Consider the following 18,659-nt stretch of genomic DNA (forward strand, 5'->3'; position numbering starts at 1 on the left):
GGATAACTATAATAAATAGTTGAATAATACTAATAATGTACTCAGTACATGTAAAATATAAATAAAATGCGTCATTGATATATCATAATCTGAGAAGATTCGTCAATGAAACTAACTTTTAACTGAAAAATTAATACAATTATAGGCATGCTACAATAGTGGTCTATCTCACTCCTACGGAAAAGGCAGATATGATGAATTACATGTTATCAAAACATAACATAATGCATTCTAGTATTTTTGCTTGTATCCTGCTGATTTAGGCGAGGCTTTTGTACTTACTCCTTGGTTTTGTCTCAGGGAAATCAACCAGAAAATGCACGTTATTAGAACATTTGAATTCAGTATAATAGTAAACAAAGCAGAGGGTTAGTCATCAACGTATGTTTCTAGCTATAATAATGCCCTTGCATTCATCTCTCTTTTATTTAAACTAAAACGTTTAGATTTCAAGTATTAATTGTGTACCAAATTTTCGAGCTTACTGTAATTCCAGTGTGGCCTACATCGTAAAAGCAGTGAAATTATCGTATGAATGCAGTAATTGTACAATTTCCACCTCTTCTACTGTTCCATGTGAGAAATACTTGGTATTAGCAAGTGTAATAGAAGTTCGAGATTTGTTGGAGCTGTTTAAATAATGGCTTTGTGTATGAAACAATCCGCATGTCATGTCTTCAATGTAAGGTAACTGTTTTTTGTTACATTGTGCGACTCCGTCTGTATTCACTTATTTTACCCAAGACTAAGTGTGAGCTTGCTCAGATTACTTCAGCTTTCGATCTTCAAAGTCAAGGGACCAACAATGATTATTTCATTAATAAATAAGTGTTTTATTGTGCATGCAAAATTTGCGAAAGGGATAGAAGAATTGGTGGTATTATACTTACAACATGTCTCCTTGAGTTCATCACTACCACTTTCACAATCTTTAACTCCATTGCACACAAATCTTAGAGGAATGCATTGTCCGGATGGGCAGCGATAGTGATTTTCATCACACTTTCTCTTCTCTGGAAACAGAAGTCGGTTTATATTTATTGAATTGTTATCTGGTTCACTGAAAATATGATTTCTCACAAGTTTAATATTTACACCTATTTTAAACAATGGTTAGTAACATACTGTACTAGCATAACATTATGTGATCTATCTGAAAAGCCAGAGTGAACTAGGTACGTTTTCGAGATGTGGGAAATTAGCCTTTATAGAAATAATGATAACTTGACATGAACTGCTGCTATTGAAACATAGGCGTTACGGGACAATTACGTCAGCTTTTACACTCAGTTTGTTTAGTGGCGTATATTATGGGAAACAGAGGCTACCGGTGGTAGGCCTGCAACATGAATAAAGAAAGTTAATATAACACGTATAAATTAATTTAAAATAATACGTTTGCAGTTTATTATCTTCTTTTCGTGGTACTAGTTTCTCTATATTTTTGCAAACGTGAATACATACTAAGACAGCCGTTAACGCTTAGAACGCAATCCCTCTTGCTTTCGTAAACACTGATGATTTGACAACTCTGGGAAACCGCATCGTTTGCCAGCAGAGAGAAACAAAAAATGAAATGAAATCTTTAAGTTTTACGTCCCACGGTTATCCCGGTTAGGCTAAAGGAGACGGTGATGATGAGAGATGAGCGAAATGAGAAAAGTGAGAGGAACCCCGAGAAAACCAACGAACACGGTGTTTGTCCACCACAAAGTCCACTCGGCGCGAGTTGGGATTGAACCAGGGACCCCAAGCACCGGAGGTGAACGCTCTACCACTGAGCCACCGCGCCCCCCAGAGAGAAACAAGTAACTGCTTGCGAGCTCACGTAGGTTCCTCTTTACAAGTATTTCTACTAGCGAGGCACGGAGTAGCAACCAACCAGGGTTCCTCTCTTTGGAGCGGTTTCTGTAGGCGGAGCCAGTAAATCTAAGCTAAGAACAATGACATAGCAGCCATTTTGGATCTATCTTAGAATTCCGGGGCATCATTTCGTAGCTCTTTGCTTCAACGCAATGCAAAATTTGTGTTTTACTTTGAGATTCTTGTTATTGTAGTTATAATTACTTATTGCGTTATTTGCATTGAGTTGAATCCGCTGATTTTGCGCCTAACATTACGAAATGAGACCCGCAGACAGTATTGTAGATTGGAGAATGTGTTAACTTATATTACTCTGGTGAGCATTGTAGCTAATATTAAGCGGGAAAATGAAATGCTACGAAGAAAATTATCAATTTTTATTTATGTTACAAAGTAAATTGATTATAGATCGTTTTCTTAGGGCTAAAATCGATACACTAATGGATTTAGGAAGAAATAGCAAAATCATTATAGGCCTACATATTTTGTGATGCAAACTTATGAACGAAAAAAACATTGTATGGGATAACCAGGCACATTCCATAACCGTTTGTGTTAACACAACGCAAAATTTATGATCTATGTGGCGATAATGGACATAACATTATAATGAGTTGAGTTGAGTTGATTTTGAGTTTAACATCCCGTTCAGCAGCGAGGCTATATGAGACGTGAACCTACTGATTAACGTAGAATCCGAACCACATGAGCTCCCGCCGAACAATTATAATGACTGTTTGCATTTTTGCCTTATGTTGCTATACCCAGAATTTTTGTGAAGACTGGTACGGAATGACAACCAACGTCAGTAACTGAGACTACTCTTGAATGAAGTGACATTGGAAAAAATTAACATTTTACGAATACAATCCAGGAAAAGTTAATTGCGCGAATGTATGATGGTATTTCATTTACGGTGGAAAACATTAATGGTCTCAAAACAAAAGTTCTAACAAAATACACTAACCACTTTTTGTTCATTGTTATGCATATTTTGATTAATAATAATAATAATAGTAATATTAATATTAATAATAATAATATACATGGTCAGGGTTGCCCATGCTTCAAATCAGTATACGCCACTGAGTTTGTTGTGACGTAAGGCTCGGTTTCAAATACACGTAACTCAAGAGATTTTATGATTAAACCCAGGAATCGGCGAAAATGTAGTTAGATAACTCTGGCTTCAGACAGTCAAAATAATAATACTATAATTGAGTATAATTGTCATTACTTGTTTGGCTGTTTCATGTTAACAAGAATTGAGTAGTCATGTACCAAAAAAGCAAGTCTACTTTGGATCATCTCTCAATGTTTGGCTTGTCTGAAACCAAAGTGAACTAACTGTTTTTGACGGTTTTTGAGTTTAAGCAGGAAATCATTTGAATTATGAGTATTTCACACCGAACTTTATACCGTAACAAAGTACAAAAACTGACCCAACGGTGACACGAAGGTGTATCTCAATGTCAGCAGTTCGTGTCAAGTTGTCACAGTTTTTGTAAAGGCTAAGTTCTCATACCAAGAAAATGTAGTTAATTTATTCTGGCTTCATATTGTTTACTTGAGAAAACCAAGAAGCGAGTTTCCGTTTCACATTGTGCCACTACAGCAAACTTCCAAACTATGGGAATTACACACTGAAATTGGAAATAGTAGGTCTATAATTCCCGTTTGTAACAGAGGGATAAAGTAAAGACATTGAACCTGTTCTTTGAATGCAAACCTACGGGTAATGTAGGGAGCGTCTTGTCTAGGTAACAAATTACTATTCTTCCCACGATTTCGTTCATCTTGCACCTTTACAAGTGAGATATCTATGTTCTTCCTCAACTGCTTTTAATGTGTGGCAAATGAGAAACTCTCTTCGTCTCTTCTGATTAAGATTGGCCGCTCTACTCTATTATCAATTAGCATCCGGCCTAAATAGAAATTGTATGAGTAATACCAACCCATTTTTCAATCGACAATGGAATACTCAATGAAGAGAACGCTAAAATAGACGATCAATCAGTCAACATGTACCAAACAACTCTCAGATACCTCTAATATGGCTGCTATGTCGTAACTCATATTTTCCATTTACTCTCTACTGCTGTGCATGTATGTCCCTCATGGAATCAATCGCTAATGAAGAAAATCGTAAAGTTCTTTCTACGACATACTTTAACAGATAGAGCCACGTAATTACAAAGTATATTTTGGCTGGTTACCACATAACGTGTTCATGCCAAGGCAATCCTTCAGTTACGATAGGAATTTGATGGAAAACTTCAACCCAACAAGGAATTTCATAGAAAACTTCAGTACACCAAGTATTTCATGCTAAATCTCAGGTTGAGTTTATTGGGTATCAGTGTATCTATGTTCAGCTAGTTTCAAATATATTAAATATACGTATGTTTGCGTGTACTGCTATTGTAACCACGGAAAATATTTTTCAAATCTTCTTCAACTTGCGTTAAACTATCCCTATCTTCGATACTGAATTCAAGTGAATAACAGAAACACACAAATAAAAACTGTTTAAGCCCCATCACTCAAAGGACATGTAATTTCGAATATTTGTAGTCTAACTTACAGCCTAGAATGCAAGAGTGCAAGGACAATATTTATACAAAATTTCAAGGTGCTACGCCTAAGAGTTTCAAAGATGTGGTGAACAACAAAAGTCATTTAAGCCTCCCATCCCTCTAGGATATGGAGTTCGCAAAACTTTTCCCTCTTTATAGTCTAGGGTGTTAGATGAACATTTATACAAAATTTGAAGATTATACGATTAGTTTCGGAAATCGGCGAATATGAAAAATCTATTTAAGCCCACTCATGTTTTAGGATATATAATTCCAAAACTTTAGCCTAGCATGCAATAATATTTATACAAAACTTGAAGGTCCTGCGTCGAATAATTTCGAAGATCTGGCGAATTAAAAAAATTCAAGTACCCTCCTTTCTATTCCTCTTGTTTTGCAAACTCCTGCCTTATGTAGAGCCCAAGGTAAAACAGGAATATATATATATATATACAAATTTTCAACGTTGTACGTCTAATAGTTTCAGATATCTCATGAACGGCAAAAATTACCCTAGGCCTCCAACTACCATTAAATTACACAATTCCCAAATTCTAGTCTTATTTACAGACTAGTGTGCAAGGAGAAAATGTATACAAAATTCGAAGGTTGTACCCCTTATAATTTCGGAGATGTGGTGAAAGAAAAAGTGTTTAAGCCTTCTCACATGGCCCCTTGAGGATATATAATTCTCAAGACCTCACCTTATTTGCAGCCCGCTGTGAAAGTAAAATATTTGTACAAAATTTCAAGAGTCTGCGTCTAACATTATCTGAGACCCTGTAAACGACAAAAAATAATAAATAAAATAAAGTTTCTCAATTCCCCTCAGGACACGTATTTCACAAATACCCGTTTCATCCCCAGGCTAGGGTGAAAGAGGAATGTTTATAAAAAATCTCAAAATTCTACGTCTAATATTCTCGAAGTTCTAGAGACCGGAAAATGTCTTCAAGCTCCCCTTTCTCCCTTAGAATGTACAATTCCCAAAACTTCAGCGGTATTTGCAGCTTAAGGTGCAAGGAGGATATGCATAATATAATTTGAAAGGAACTATGTCTAATAAGTTTGAGCATCTGGCGAACATAAAAAGATCATTCAAACCCCCCATCCTCCCTTAGGATATATATTTTGCGAAATCTTGTCTTATCTACAGCCTAGGTGGCTTAATCATTTCCAATTTAAGGGAAATATTTCCTCAAGATCTCAAGACAAAGTAGTTCTGAAGATTTGTTGATGAGCGAATTAGCAAGTGTATCGATGGAATTTTATATATATATATTACTGCCATTTCTACGGTATTAACACTAATTTACGTAGAATCTAGTAAAGAAAATATAATTTTTACCACATTTCTCAAGAATCTCGTCGCTTCCATCTCCGCAATCATTTTCCCCGTTACAAACATCGAGATTGAAAATGCATTGACCAGAATTGCACCTAAATTCGTTTGCATTACACTGTCTCTTCCCTGAAAAGAAAAGAAAAATAAGTACATCAAGCATCAAGTTTCTACAAGATTTCTACTAACTTAAGTTCCAAACAAAATGAAATATAGTGTTAGTTTCTTGTTTCATTCTTATATTCTGTAAGCAATCAAAAAAGTCTCTCATTAATATTTCGCAAGATAGTATTCGACGTATGGTTCTTACAAAGCAAAACTTAGAACTATACCATTAAGCCAGTGTATTGCTTAATGTATATTGCTAACTAGTCGAGTTCAAAGCAGGCTTTACCTTATACAGTATTGGATCACGCGATCCAATATCCTGTTATTTCAGACAACCAATACCTCTTTGCTACTGTACAGGTTGCGTAAAATCTAAGGAATGTTATAGATTTTAAATGCAGTATGGATATCCACCGGTAATGTCATCGTTACTCGTGAAGACTTTAATGGATTGACTCATTGAACGAACCTGGTCGAGATAATTTCTCTAGCTTTCTATTGAAGAAATAAGAAAGCACAATTCAAAAATTCGTTTTTGTTCAAGAGATATCGTGTTGCGTAGCGGAATGATGGACTAACAGTATATCCTTATAATTCCCATTACGTGTTCCTAAGAAATTACTACCGATATACTCGTGCTCCTAAACCTGTCTTAGATAGACTTTCAGAGAAATTATTAAACGAGTTATCGCTTTTCATTTTTTTCGTTTCCGTCCATCATTTATTTTCTTTTCTGAAAGGAAATCAATTACGACAATATATATACAATCGTATATCGTATACAATCAGTAGAACTCATACAATTTTGACCAAAATTGAGAAGCTGATAGAACTTTACGAGCTTCGGAAACATGAAATATTTCGGCGTGTGCAGGCCTGTGTTATTTGTTAACAAATTTGTAGTTTAACTTAGTGAAAGGTTATCATATGTATTATACTATCGACGATACTAATTTGAACTTAATAAAGTATTCAGTCAGTAGTCATATTTAGCTCGGTATGCACATGGATTATTATGGTATACAGATAATAGGTTCTTCGATTATTGACAATCAAATTTAGGTTTGGACTTAGTGAAATGAAAAACTTTCAATAAATCACAAGCGATGAAACCCGTTTCTGTCTTGACCATATTTGATACATTGACAAACGTTGACAAGCTTTGTAAACATTCGAACACAGTCTAAAACATGTACAGATCTTTACTTTCCAAGTTATTAGTTGTCCAAGTTGTGTTTACTTACAGATAAATGTATATATGTTGTCACACAATTCAAGCGCATACATACGGCGTCTGGTTGAGCATGTAAACAAATTGAGATTATCAAAATTTAAATGCTTTGGACTATAGAGAACGAAACTAGTGAAGAGAAAATTTAATGTTGTCGAAATTAGAGACAGTGAAACTGACGGCTATTTGCCCCGTCACGACATAAGAACAGACAATTCAATGTATTCTGTATGCAACGTAGAGTGATCCAAACGTAAATAGTGTATGAAACCGCAACAATAAGATTTCCTGGTAAAGCTTTCATTGTGTATAATATACATGACTGGAAAAAAGAGTCAATGTAGTTAGTGCTGAAGGGCTGCAAAATATAGAGAGGTGTCGTGTGTAACGTATGATCTTCCATCTTTACGTTATTATTCTTACCTAAGTCTGTTTTTCTAATTTAATTTATTTCATTGTAATTTTTATTTAAATGTTGGTAAACAAATCAAGATGGAGTGTATGAACTTTTGCTCCTTGGTATACTTGGAGTATATATCTATCTACGTAAGCTTCTATTGTATTGCCCTCTGGTGGGAATTTTCATGGTTTCTGGCCCTTGTCATCAATGACCAGGTTAGAAGCCATGAAATCTACTTAACCTACGGGAGCAATTTTTTTCCTTCTTCATTCACAGTTCCTAGTAAAGGGGTGTTTGTTAGTGCTATATTTTGAGTGAAAGTGATAAGTAATTCATTATTTAATATGGTGCTCACTGAAAATATTTAGTCGAAAGCATTAATAATAAGAGTGTGGTTTGATAATTGTAACTTTGTGTCAGCATTAGACGGATTTATCAACCATATGCCCTACGTGATCCAACAGGAAACGTAAGTATTGCATTTTTCCCGTTTTCTATAATTTAATTAGTTGCTTTCATTTGTCATATTTTGTTTGCTTAATTGATTTTTTTAAATTTAATATTGCTATACATTGCGTACTTTCTTTGGTCTGTTGTATCACGAGACATTTCTGGTTTATAATCCGTGCTGGTGACCTATCGAAGTACGAGAGTATTTGACCAATGAAGAGTATGTAAACTTAATATAATGCTATTTTGACAGGGTACCTTTGATTTAGAGCATTTTGCTTCACTTAATATTATAGTTGGATTGTTATTATTTTTGTATCGCTAATTTTGTTGGAGAATTTGTTTCAAATATATGCCTCACACATATTTTTAATAAGTTTGAAATTATCATTTAAGTCAAAATTATATGCAAACCTCATATAACTTATTTCAGGGTAATAACCCACTTATTGCTAAATTTATTAATATATTTTCATTGGACAGACTTTATTTATATTGGTGTGGGGGAGACCTTTATTAATATTGCGTATCCCTCTCCCGGATGTAGGCCTATTTGTGTTATTTCATTTAACACTCAGCCTTACATTACACACACTTCATGGCTTCTCACATCTTTGATTGTCTGTCTATTTATCGCCCTAACTTTCAGGTGTACAGTTGTGAAATATCGAGTAGCATGCAAGAGTAGGCTATTTAATATCATACGCTTATGTCAATGTATTAATTATTGCCTTTCATACAAGGTTTTTCTATGCAAAATTGCTACTGAGTGCACCGTAAGAATTTTGTGCCTTGTCTCTGTATTTATCTTGATTTATGATTCTGTCAAAATCTGAATTTATACCATTGTTAACTATTCAAGCTATGGAGCGAATGGGTAGCTTTGAAAATACAAGTGTTGGTGACCCTAATATTGTCATAGACGATGAGGTCAGCTTACGAAATGTTCAAGTTCCTGTTAATACTGGACGGACTGTACATTTTACTGATGGTCCGACGGACGTGAATACTTTGATAAATCAGTTGCAAAATGTAACATTGGATGTACCAATAGATCTAACCACGAGTGCGGAAAGAGACGATATTGAAAGTACCTCACAAACGAAAAAGTTGATATTAAATCGTGTTCTTGGTGTTAGCCGAGGTACACTTTTTGTTTTGTTATCACAGCCGTTACATACACCTACAAAATCTCAGTTTATTGAGTCGCGTGACCTGCCAACAGCTGACCATCCCGCTTCCTCGTTGCAGGTGAGGGAAGAAAAAGAAAACTTCGTTGCCTTGTTATGGGAATGTTTGTTTGGGACATGGTTTTGACCAGCAAAGCAATGTTTATCCTTTAAAATCTGATAAGTTTTATCATTCTGTGGTATTTTTGCCCTTCGAACAAATGATAGCTAAACTACCATTATGTAATGGTAATAATGAAAAAATGTTGTTTGAATGGTTATTGGGCATTCACAGAATTATAAAAACTGGTCTTTATTCATCTTATGTTGTATTTATGACAGCTCTTGCTCGAACGGAGGGTTCTTTGCGTCAAGTGTTGTTACATAATATTGCCGTAAATGCAAGTGGGGAAGTGTCTTGACTCGTATACGTGAACAGTTCATTAGTAGCACGGGGCTACGTGTGATAAAAAGAGATTATGTAGAACGTTTCCAAAATAAACATGAAAATATTATGGATTACTATTATCATTTGTGTGATACCCATTACTTATTGCTTGGAGATCACGATCCAGACTCGCTTTTACAATATATTATGAATGGCATGCACCCAAAGTTAAGATATGAAATTTTTCGGTATCGTTACCCAGATAGTTTAGATGAACTAAAAGAGCAGTTGTTGCATTATGCTAACTATCAACGAGCTGTATTAACGTATGAACAATCATATCAAGATTCGCCGCCGAAAATTAAGTGTCATTTTTGTTCTGGTGCGCATAAGGTAATAAACTGTCCAAATAAAAGGTATGCGGAAACGGTTAATAAAAAACTTTGTCAGTATAAACATCAAATTAATGATTCATCTAATGAACAGTGGTGTAACGGTATGAGTGGTGATAGAAAAAAGATGCAAGACTTAAGGCCCCTTGCTATTTTTATGAAAGCTCGTATCTTCGGAAGGGTGATTGAAGGCGCAATCGATACGTGTTCGACAGTATCGTTAATTGATGATGGATTAGTGACACAATTTGAACGATTTCATAGTGTAAAGCGTAAGAAACAAACCTTTTCAGGTATGGGAATAGATGGCGTAACTATTACTATGACAGAATATATTGAATTACCGTTAGTGTTGGAGACGAGAGAAGTGAGTGTTAAATTCTTTGTTCGTCCTGGATTGAACCCTAAATTTATTTTTGGTGTAGGTACTACATCAAAATATCACATGATCATTGACACGCACAACGATCGTATAACGTTCAATAATAATCGTGATTATAACGGTATTTACTATAAACAATATATTTGTGGTGCAGTGAAATCTATTTCCTTTTCGAAGTCTCTTCCTAGTAAACAAGGTGCGTCATCGAAACCAGGGCAGGGGAAGGTGAAGTTATTCATCCCTACAGCTTCCAACCCTAATCGAAGACCTTCATGTCTTCCTGGCGTAAGTGGTATGGTGACGATTCATCATGCATCTGGTCGTGTGCAAGGGTCAAATCACGTGAGGAGTTTGGAGTCATCGGGTGAACTTGGGACCACGTCAGCATTTCCGTGCAGTAATGGAGCATCACATCAAGTATGTTGTGGGAAAGATGATGATTCTTGCCGGCAGTTTAAAGTGGATTCCAAGCTCAACGGTCCCCAAGACCAACTTCAAAAATATATGGACCAGCTAGCATTGTCATATGACGATGTTATTACTAAAAAGGTAGGCACTATTAAGAATTATGAATTAAATATACATGTAACAGATGATACCCCAATAAGATTAAAACCATATCCGATGTCGAGACAGGGTCAAAAAATTCTTGATGGCATCTTAGATGATTTGTTAGAAAATAATATAATTCAGAAATCAAATAGCCCTTGGGCGTTTCCAGCCTTTTTAGTCAACAAAAAATCAGGAGAGAAAAGATTAGTAATTGACTACTCGAAATTGAACCAAAAACTTAGTATTATTAGTCAGCCTTCTCCTATTATAGAGGATGTTTTGTCTTCATTGAGTAATGGTAAAGTTTTTTCTTTGTTAGATTTATCTGCAGCGTATCAACAAATTTCTTTGACTGAAAATGCTAGGAAATATACTTCCTTTGTTACCCATAGAGGTAGTTTTATGTATAATAAATTACCTTTTGGTTTAGCTATGGGGAGCTTTGCTCTGATGGAAGTAATGAATAAACTTTTGTATCATTTACGGGACAAAGGTGTTGAATTTTATTGTGATGTCATCGTGTATAGTGATAATGTGGAAGAACACAAAAAGTTATTAACAACAGTTCTTGATATTTTCATAAATAGTGGTATAACCATTTCACCTACCAAGAGTACATTTTTTCAGACAAGTGTAAGTTATTTGGGTTTCATAATATCAAATGGAAATTTGGAAATGGATCCTCAACGTTTGGACATTATTCGAAATTTACCCGCTCCCAAAAACAAAAAGTCGTTAATTTCATTGGCAGCATTTGTTCAGTTTTACGCTCGTTTCATTTCAAATGTTAATGGTATTATGTAACCAATACATAAGTTGCGTTCGGCAAAAGTGAAATTTGTTTGGGGAGAAGAACAAGCTGCACTGGATAAAGTAAAGGAATTATTTGAGAGTCATGTGATTTTGAAATTACCTGATCTGAACCGGAAGTTTACTGTCAGATCAGATTCATCAATGCGGGCCCTCGGGGGGGGGGGGGGGGGCTCGAGCAAATTCATGATGATGGAAATATTAGGCCTGTGTCGTTTTTCTCCCGCAAACTTAAACCTTCAGACTTTCATAAGAGTATTTATAATTTAGAATTATTAGCGGTGGTTGAGAGTATAGAACGTTTCAAGTTGTATTTACATAATAGATTTGATTTATTGATTGATAATCAAGCTTTAACATTTGCATTAAGTAATGTAAAACGAATGAAAAAGTATGGAAGTATTATTTATATACTGTCTTGTTTTAATTTTGATGTAAAACACCAATCATCTGTCCAGAATATAGGTGCAGATTTTGTTTCACGTGTCCATGATCCCTTTGATTTTGATATTTACCAAACATCGTTAGGAAAAGAGGATGTAGATCGAAATCTAGTTAATATTAATTTATGAGATAATCCTAGTTCCTCAGTTTCTATAAAACAGCATCAATTAAAAGATCCAGAATGTTCTTCAATCATAGAGCGTCTACGAAAAGGGGAAGAAATTAAAACGTATAAGCTCGTCAATGGCATCTTATGCAAGAGAACAAAAGCTAACGTTCGACCATATAAAATATGTATTCCTATCTCTCTTCGGCCAATGATTATAGATTTATATCATAATGATCCTCTGCTCGGAACTCATTTAGGAGTAAGGAAATGTATAGCTAGGATATCGAGACGTTATACCTGGGAGAAAATGTGGGAGGAAATTAACGCCTATATAACCTCATGCGAGTTGTGCCAAAAGGCAAAGGCTACAAACATTCGTCCGAGAGGTGTTTTATCCTCTGAAATAAATAGTATTATTAACTCTGAATGGCACGTGGACGTCATTGGTCCATTGATTCGAAGGAAATCAGGACGTTATATTTTAATTATAGTAGATCGTTGTAGCAAATTCTTGATGCTCGAGCCATTGAGGGAGTTAAAAAGTTTTTTGATTATTAAAATTCTCCGGAAATTAATGAATAGACACGGATATATTCATTGTTTGGTTCATGACAATGCTTCAGTGTTTACTTCACAAGTTTTCGTGGATTTTTTGCATAGCTTGGAAATCCGGGATTATAGATTTTCGCCATACTTTGCTGTGTCTAACTCGTCGGAACGTTATATTCGTGGTGTTAAGGACGCGTTCAAAATATACCTAAGCAAGATCAATGAGATAGGATGTTGGGGGAGATTGAATTTTCCTTTAATAATTCTGTTCACGAAGAAACTAAAGTCTCTCCTATGGAATTAAAGTATAATTATAACGTTAATGACCCATTAGATGTTAAATGGAGGCTCGATAAAGTATTTGTATCTAAACCTAATAGGAATGTATTGGAAATAGCAATGCAGAATATGGAAAGGGCTTGGCACCGTCGTAAGCTCTTATATGATAGAAATAGAACGCCTTCAGATTTTGAAGTGGGGTCTAAATTTTTAATAAAATCTCAGATCAAGTCATCTCTGCTGGATAAAATTAATAAAAGTTTATCATTAAGATGGCTTGGTCCGTATCAGGTGTTAAAGTACCTAAAACCCAATACTTTATTGCTTCGGAATGTTAGGGATGATCGTGATGTACGTAAGAGTCATGTATCTTTAGTAAAGAAATTTCGTGAAGCTCGATCAGTAACGTAAATTTGTGGGTTATTAAGATGGATTAATTTAACAGACGTATGACTTTTTCCAATAAAATTATATATATTGCTGCTCTCAATATTCTAGTCATTTTGTATTTGTATGTATTTATTTGTTGCACCATACTGTTTTTTCTTTTCTTGTTTTCTTCAGGAGGCCTCCTCTCTTTCTTCTGCTTTTCTACTTCTTTTTCTTCGTCGAAGTACCTGATTTAGAGCTCCTTTTTCTGCAAGTAATTCAGAATATAAAACAGAAATTGACGTCAGCTCTATTTGTTAATACTGCTATTGTTGTTAACGTTTGGAAAATTTTGTTATTGTTTGTTGTAAGAGAAGGTGATATTAAGGTATGTAAGAAATTGATTCTAGAGCATTTTTTGTGAGGATTGTTACATTTACGGTAAATTAGTATTTCTTACATTTATTATTTATATGTTTATTATATTCAGTATTTACGTATTATCTTCGGTGCGTACAACAATGTTCGATTAGAAATTTGGATATCTAGTACTTATCCGACACTAATATCCTTTCCTGGTATGACTGTTTTTGTATGAATGAAGTGTTTTTTTTTTTTTTTTTTTTTTTTTGTTAGGGGTTGGATATTTTTCTGGGGGAATTGTATGTATGGAGTGTGAGTCGATGTAGTTTTCACTAACAAGATATTTAGATTCTCTAATTCGAACAGTTGCTCTTATCGTCTTGGGTTAAAAAAAAAAAAAAAAACACTTTTTTTTTTTTGTTCTGCTGGGTGAGGATGTAACGTATGATCTTCTATCTTTACGTTATTATTCTTACCTAAGTCTGTTTTTCTAATTTAACTTATTTCATTGTAATTTTTATTTAAATGTTGGTAAACAAATCAAGATGGAATGGATGAACTTTTGCTCCTTGGTATACTTGGAGTATATATCTATCTACGTAAGCTTCTATTGTATTGCCCTCTGGTGGGAATTTTCATGGTTTCTGGCCCTTGTCATCAATGACCAGGTTAGAAGCCATGAAATCTACTTAACCTACGGGAGCAATTTTTTTCCTTCTTCATTCACAGTTCCTAGTAAAGGGGTGTTTGTTAGTGCTATATTTTGAGTGAAAGTGATAAGTAATTCATTATTCAATATGGTGCTCCACTGAAAATATTTAGTCGAAAGCATTAATAATAAGAGTGTGGTTTGATAATTGTAACTTTGTGTCGGCATTAGACGGATTTGTCAACCATATGCCCTACGTGATCCAACAGGAAACGTAAGTATTGCATTTTTTCCCGTTTTCTATAATTTAATTAGTTGCTTTCATTTGTCATATTTTGTTTGCTTAATTGATTTTTTTTAAATTTAATATTGCTATACATTGCGTACTTTCTTTGGTCTGTTGTATCACGAGACATTTCTGGTTTATAATCCGTGCTGGTGACCTATCGAAGTACGAGAGTATTTGACCAATGAAGAGTATGTAAACTTAATATAATGCTATTTTGACAGGGTACCTTTGATTTAGAGCATTTTGCTTCACTTAATATTATAGTTGGATTGTTATTATTTTTGTATTGCTAATTTTGTTGGAGAATTTGTTTCAAATATATGCCTCACACATATTTTTAATAAGTTTGAAATTATCATTTAAGTCAAAATTATATGCAAACCTCATATAACTTATTTCAGGGTAATAACCCACTTATTGCTAAATTTATTAATATATTTTCATTGGACAGACTTTATTTATATTGGTGTGGGGGAGACCTTTATTAATATTGCGTATCCTTCTCCCGGATGTAGGCCTATTTGTGTTATTTCATTTAACACTCAGCCTTACATTACACGTGTAATGTGCCATTCTTTGAATCCCGGGAACAGAAGTAGAGGAACGTGAGCACGTAGAAAGTGTCCAAAGACTGTGGGATGGAAAGGGCCGAGACGAACCACTGAGATGTGTTGGTAGGAGTGAGTGCTACTGAATATTGGTGTTTAGTGGGCATTCGATCATGAAGGTCAGATAGTGTAAATGGAAACAGATTGCGGTGGTACTTTGGAGACTGATATGTCATACATATACAGGTGGCGATAAAATGGTGAACGTCTCGTTGCGAAACAGATTAAAACGTAGCTGTAGGATGAACGAGGTTGTTATTTCTGAGTTTAACACTAATTAAACACGACGATTGACACTAAAGGTGATTTCGGCTATTTAGGACATTTAGATTTGCTGGAAAATAATTGTACTTGAGTGAAAGATTTTCTCCGGGTTTCCAGACATTTTTCTAGGAATAGTTTCAGTACGCAAGAAACAAAGAGCATAGCGATCACTTTCGAAGTTATTAGATCGGGTCTCTTTGAAGCCAAACCTAAGGAACTGCATTATGTTACAGAAGCTGTTCTCGACATGACGTACTTGGCAAACTTTAATCCCCATTTCTCCTCCCAAAAAGAAAGCACGTCAAACTTTTTTCATCCACTTTCTCGTCGAACATACAGGATGGAAATAAATGGAAGAAGTTCATCTCTTGTCATGGACCAATTATCAGTTTTCTAGACTCTATTACCTTCAGGTTCAGTTCAGTGACCCAAAAATGATTTATTCAGAAAGAACAACCAAACACTGGCAACGTGCTCGCGTGCATCAAAGTGTGTGTGTGTATTTACGATTTATATGTCTGTCTTTTGCAACTCTAGAATCGTTTTTTTTTTTTTTTTTTTTTTTTTTTTTTTAGTGAGTGATGAGCAGAGGAAAATATAGAGAATTATTGGGGACAAACGATGGCAGAGACTTTTGTTATTGGGCAGTTATACCAGGGTGCGAATTACCGGGGGATGAGGGGGATTTTCCCCCTCAATCACATTTTGTTCCCCCCCAAAGAAGTCAGCTGAAGTATCCCCACCGGGGATGCTCGCTTTCCCCCTCAAACTATGCTTAGTATAACTCCAAATGTCACTGATTTTTGTTATTTCTTGTAAATTTAATCTTCTAGCTGTATTTCGAAATGATCGATGTAAACTGTTCAGTTTTGGTCATTTCTACTTACCACCTAATTACCCACTATTTTCAACGTTGTTTAGTAGAACTATATTATTATGACTACGGTTGTTACTTGCAACTATACCTTCGTACCCTTCAGTTCGTCATCGTTTGTGAATTTGAATGTACTAATTGCGTATAACAAAGCCACATACAGATTTATAAATGTTCTTAGCGGTTGGCTAAGAAGTAAACAAATAGCTTCTTCTACCATACTTGGCGAAGTTCGGATATGTCATATTCATCCTCTATATTTGTATCGATTATCATCTTATTTTAATTTTTGTTATAACATGTTATTTCATTTTCCAGTGTACTCTTTGTTAGCACATGGTCTTCATTCCCTAGTAGGTTGTGTGTATGCAACTCAAAAGTTGCATTTAATTTGTGATAATTAGCATAGTAATCACTGCTTTTACAGTTTACGGAAATGAACTTTTGAAACTGTACTCAAAATCTGAGATATAGGTATTCTCTCGTAAGCAGGGGTGCCCACAAGGGGGGGCTATGACGCAAACTGCGTCATTGAAATATTGGGGGGGGGGGTTGAAAATCTATATAAATATGTTTGAGGGGGTGTTAAAATTAATCTAAAAGATTGTTTTTCATGGAAGAACACCTACGGATAGACAATTGAGGGGGGGTGCGTCATGGAGTTGAGGGGGGGTGAGCACCACTGTCGTAAGTATATGTTAACGTACACGCTGGGGGATACGCTTCTAGTGAGCAGACATGTTAATGTAGGCGATTTTTAGGTGAATAAGCGAATAATTCAAGATTCGTGTCAGCATTTGTTAATACGACTGGTTCTCCGTGTCATTGTCCGTGTCTGTATAAGCATTTCAACTGGAGCGGTTTTTTTTTTTTTTTAAGTTAACCCTTCATTTTTCCATCTTTTCGCTGTACAGTTTGCTGTCCACGCGATTAATGTTGTCTGAAAAACTTCAGTGTAATGTTTTACTTTATTTGAATAACGTAGCCCATAGTGAATCAACTCATCTTCAACCTAACAGTAAAGTAATTTTTAAGTGTTGACTTTCCGTGCCCATCACGGAATCGATATTTGGAGAAAAAAAGTCGTGATGAGCACAGCTTTAGCGGGAAGTAGAAGCACAAGCTCGAAATTTGAATTGAGAGATTTTAAATATTTGGCCTTCGATTTGACCTTGATGTGAGAAATCGGGACCAGCAACAATCCATGTCTTATTTGATAGGCTAATATCTGGATTTTCTTTAAAAAAAAAAAGTCCGGTTTAACTGATAATTTTAGTGGTTTTCACAAGACTGAAGTAGTTTTCTTTTCGCAACCTGTATGTATTAATACAAAGTGGAAGCTTTCAATATGAGTGGAAAAATTAACATATGCTTGTGATCATAGCTATCGCTCGAGCCAAATTATTAACTAAATAAACCTTAGAGAGCTACGGGGACAAGAGTGAGTACAACATTAAAACACGTTCAGAAAGGTTTAGTGGGGTGTGTGTATGTCAGACAATATATATGTGCATAGTTATTGTCGGTAGATTTATTAAATTAATAAATATCTTATTTATTACACAAACACCGTGCTCGTGGGTTTTCTCGGGGTTCTCCCGTTTCCTCCCACTTTCTTCATTCCACCATTTCACTCATTTCTCATTATCACCGTCTCCTTTAGCCTAACCGGCATAACCGTGGGACGTTAAACTTAAAGATTTCATTTCATTTTTTCTTATTTATTACAGATGTCACACACACACACACACAATATATATATATATATATATATATGAGGGGTAAGGCATTTATTGTCTCATTTTGAAATTTGAACCTTCAGACTATGTCCTTTGACCTAATTTTATCCCCCCCCAATATAGATTATCTAATTCGCACACTGAGTTATACCTTCAAATTTTAACGTTGTGTACATCGTGAGAAAACCAAACTTCACGTGATAGACTGTGATACTGCAACTTGTTTCATTGTACTGTAATACTATTGTGGAATATGTTACTTGTTTTCAGAGCCGTAGCTAGGGGGAGTGCGAGCAGATCGGTCGTCCCAGGCGCTGATGGCAATGGGTCGCCGAACGAGCAAGAAGAAAGGAAAAGTGTTTGAAATGAGTAAACGTCAAGTCGCCCCGAAAAAATATTAGAGCCCTATTAAATCAATATTGTTGTCGGTTGGCAAAAAAAAAAAAAAAAAAAAAAAAAA

The 18,659-nt window shown here is 35.2% G+C and overlaps 2 protein-coding genes across 6 annotated transcripts in view; one reads left to right on the plus strand and one right to left on the minus strand.

Annotated features, from left to right (window-relative positions):
* LOC145680814 (uncharacterized) overlaps positions 1 to 18,659 on the minus strand; it is a 106,473-nt gene that overhangs the window by 29,379 nt on the left and 58,435 nt on the right. For both annotated transcript variants that reach the window (XM_081751890.1, XM_081751891.1), the window contains exons 7-8: positions 5,788 to 5,910; positions 891 to 1,013 (exon numbers count right to left, since the gene is read on the minus strand). In XM_081751890.1, the coding sequence (XP_081608016.1) occupies positions 891 to 1,013; positions 5,788 to 5,910 (246 nt within the window). The remainder of the gene's footprint in view (positions 1 to 890; positions 1,014 to 5,787; positions 5,911 to 18,659) is intronic.
* Positions 9,647 to 18,659, plus strand: part of LOC145680813 (uncharacterized) — a 93,576-nt gene continuing 84,563 nt past the window's right edge. For 2 of the 4 annotated variants that reach the window (XM_081751888.1, XM_081751887.1), the window contains exon 1: positions 9,647 to 10,850. In XM_081751888.1, the coding sequence (XP_081608014.1) occupies positions 9,654 to 10,850 (1,197 nt within the window). In that variant the 5' untranslated portion in view covers positions 9,647 to 9,653. The other 2 variants (XM_081751889.1, XR_014130683.1) reach the window with 2 other exon arrangements.

Source organism: Thermobia domestica, chromosome 3, assembly GCF_964235325.1.
Source record: "Thermobia domestica chromosome 3, izTheDome1.hap1.1, whole genome shotgun sequence".
Lineage (NCBI taxonomy): Eukaryota > Metazoa > Arthropoda > Insecta > Zygentoma > Lepismatidae > Thermobia > Thermobia domestica.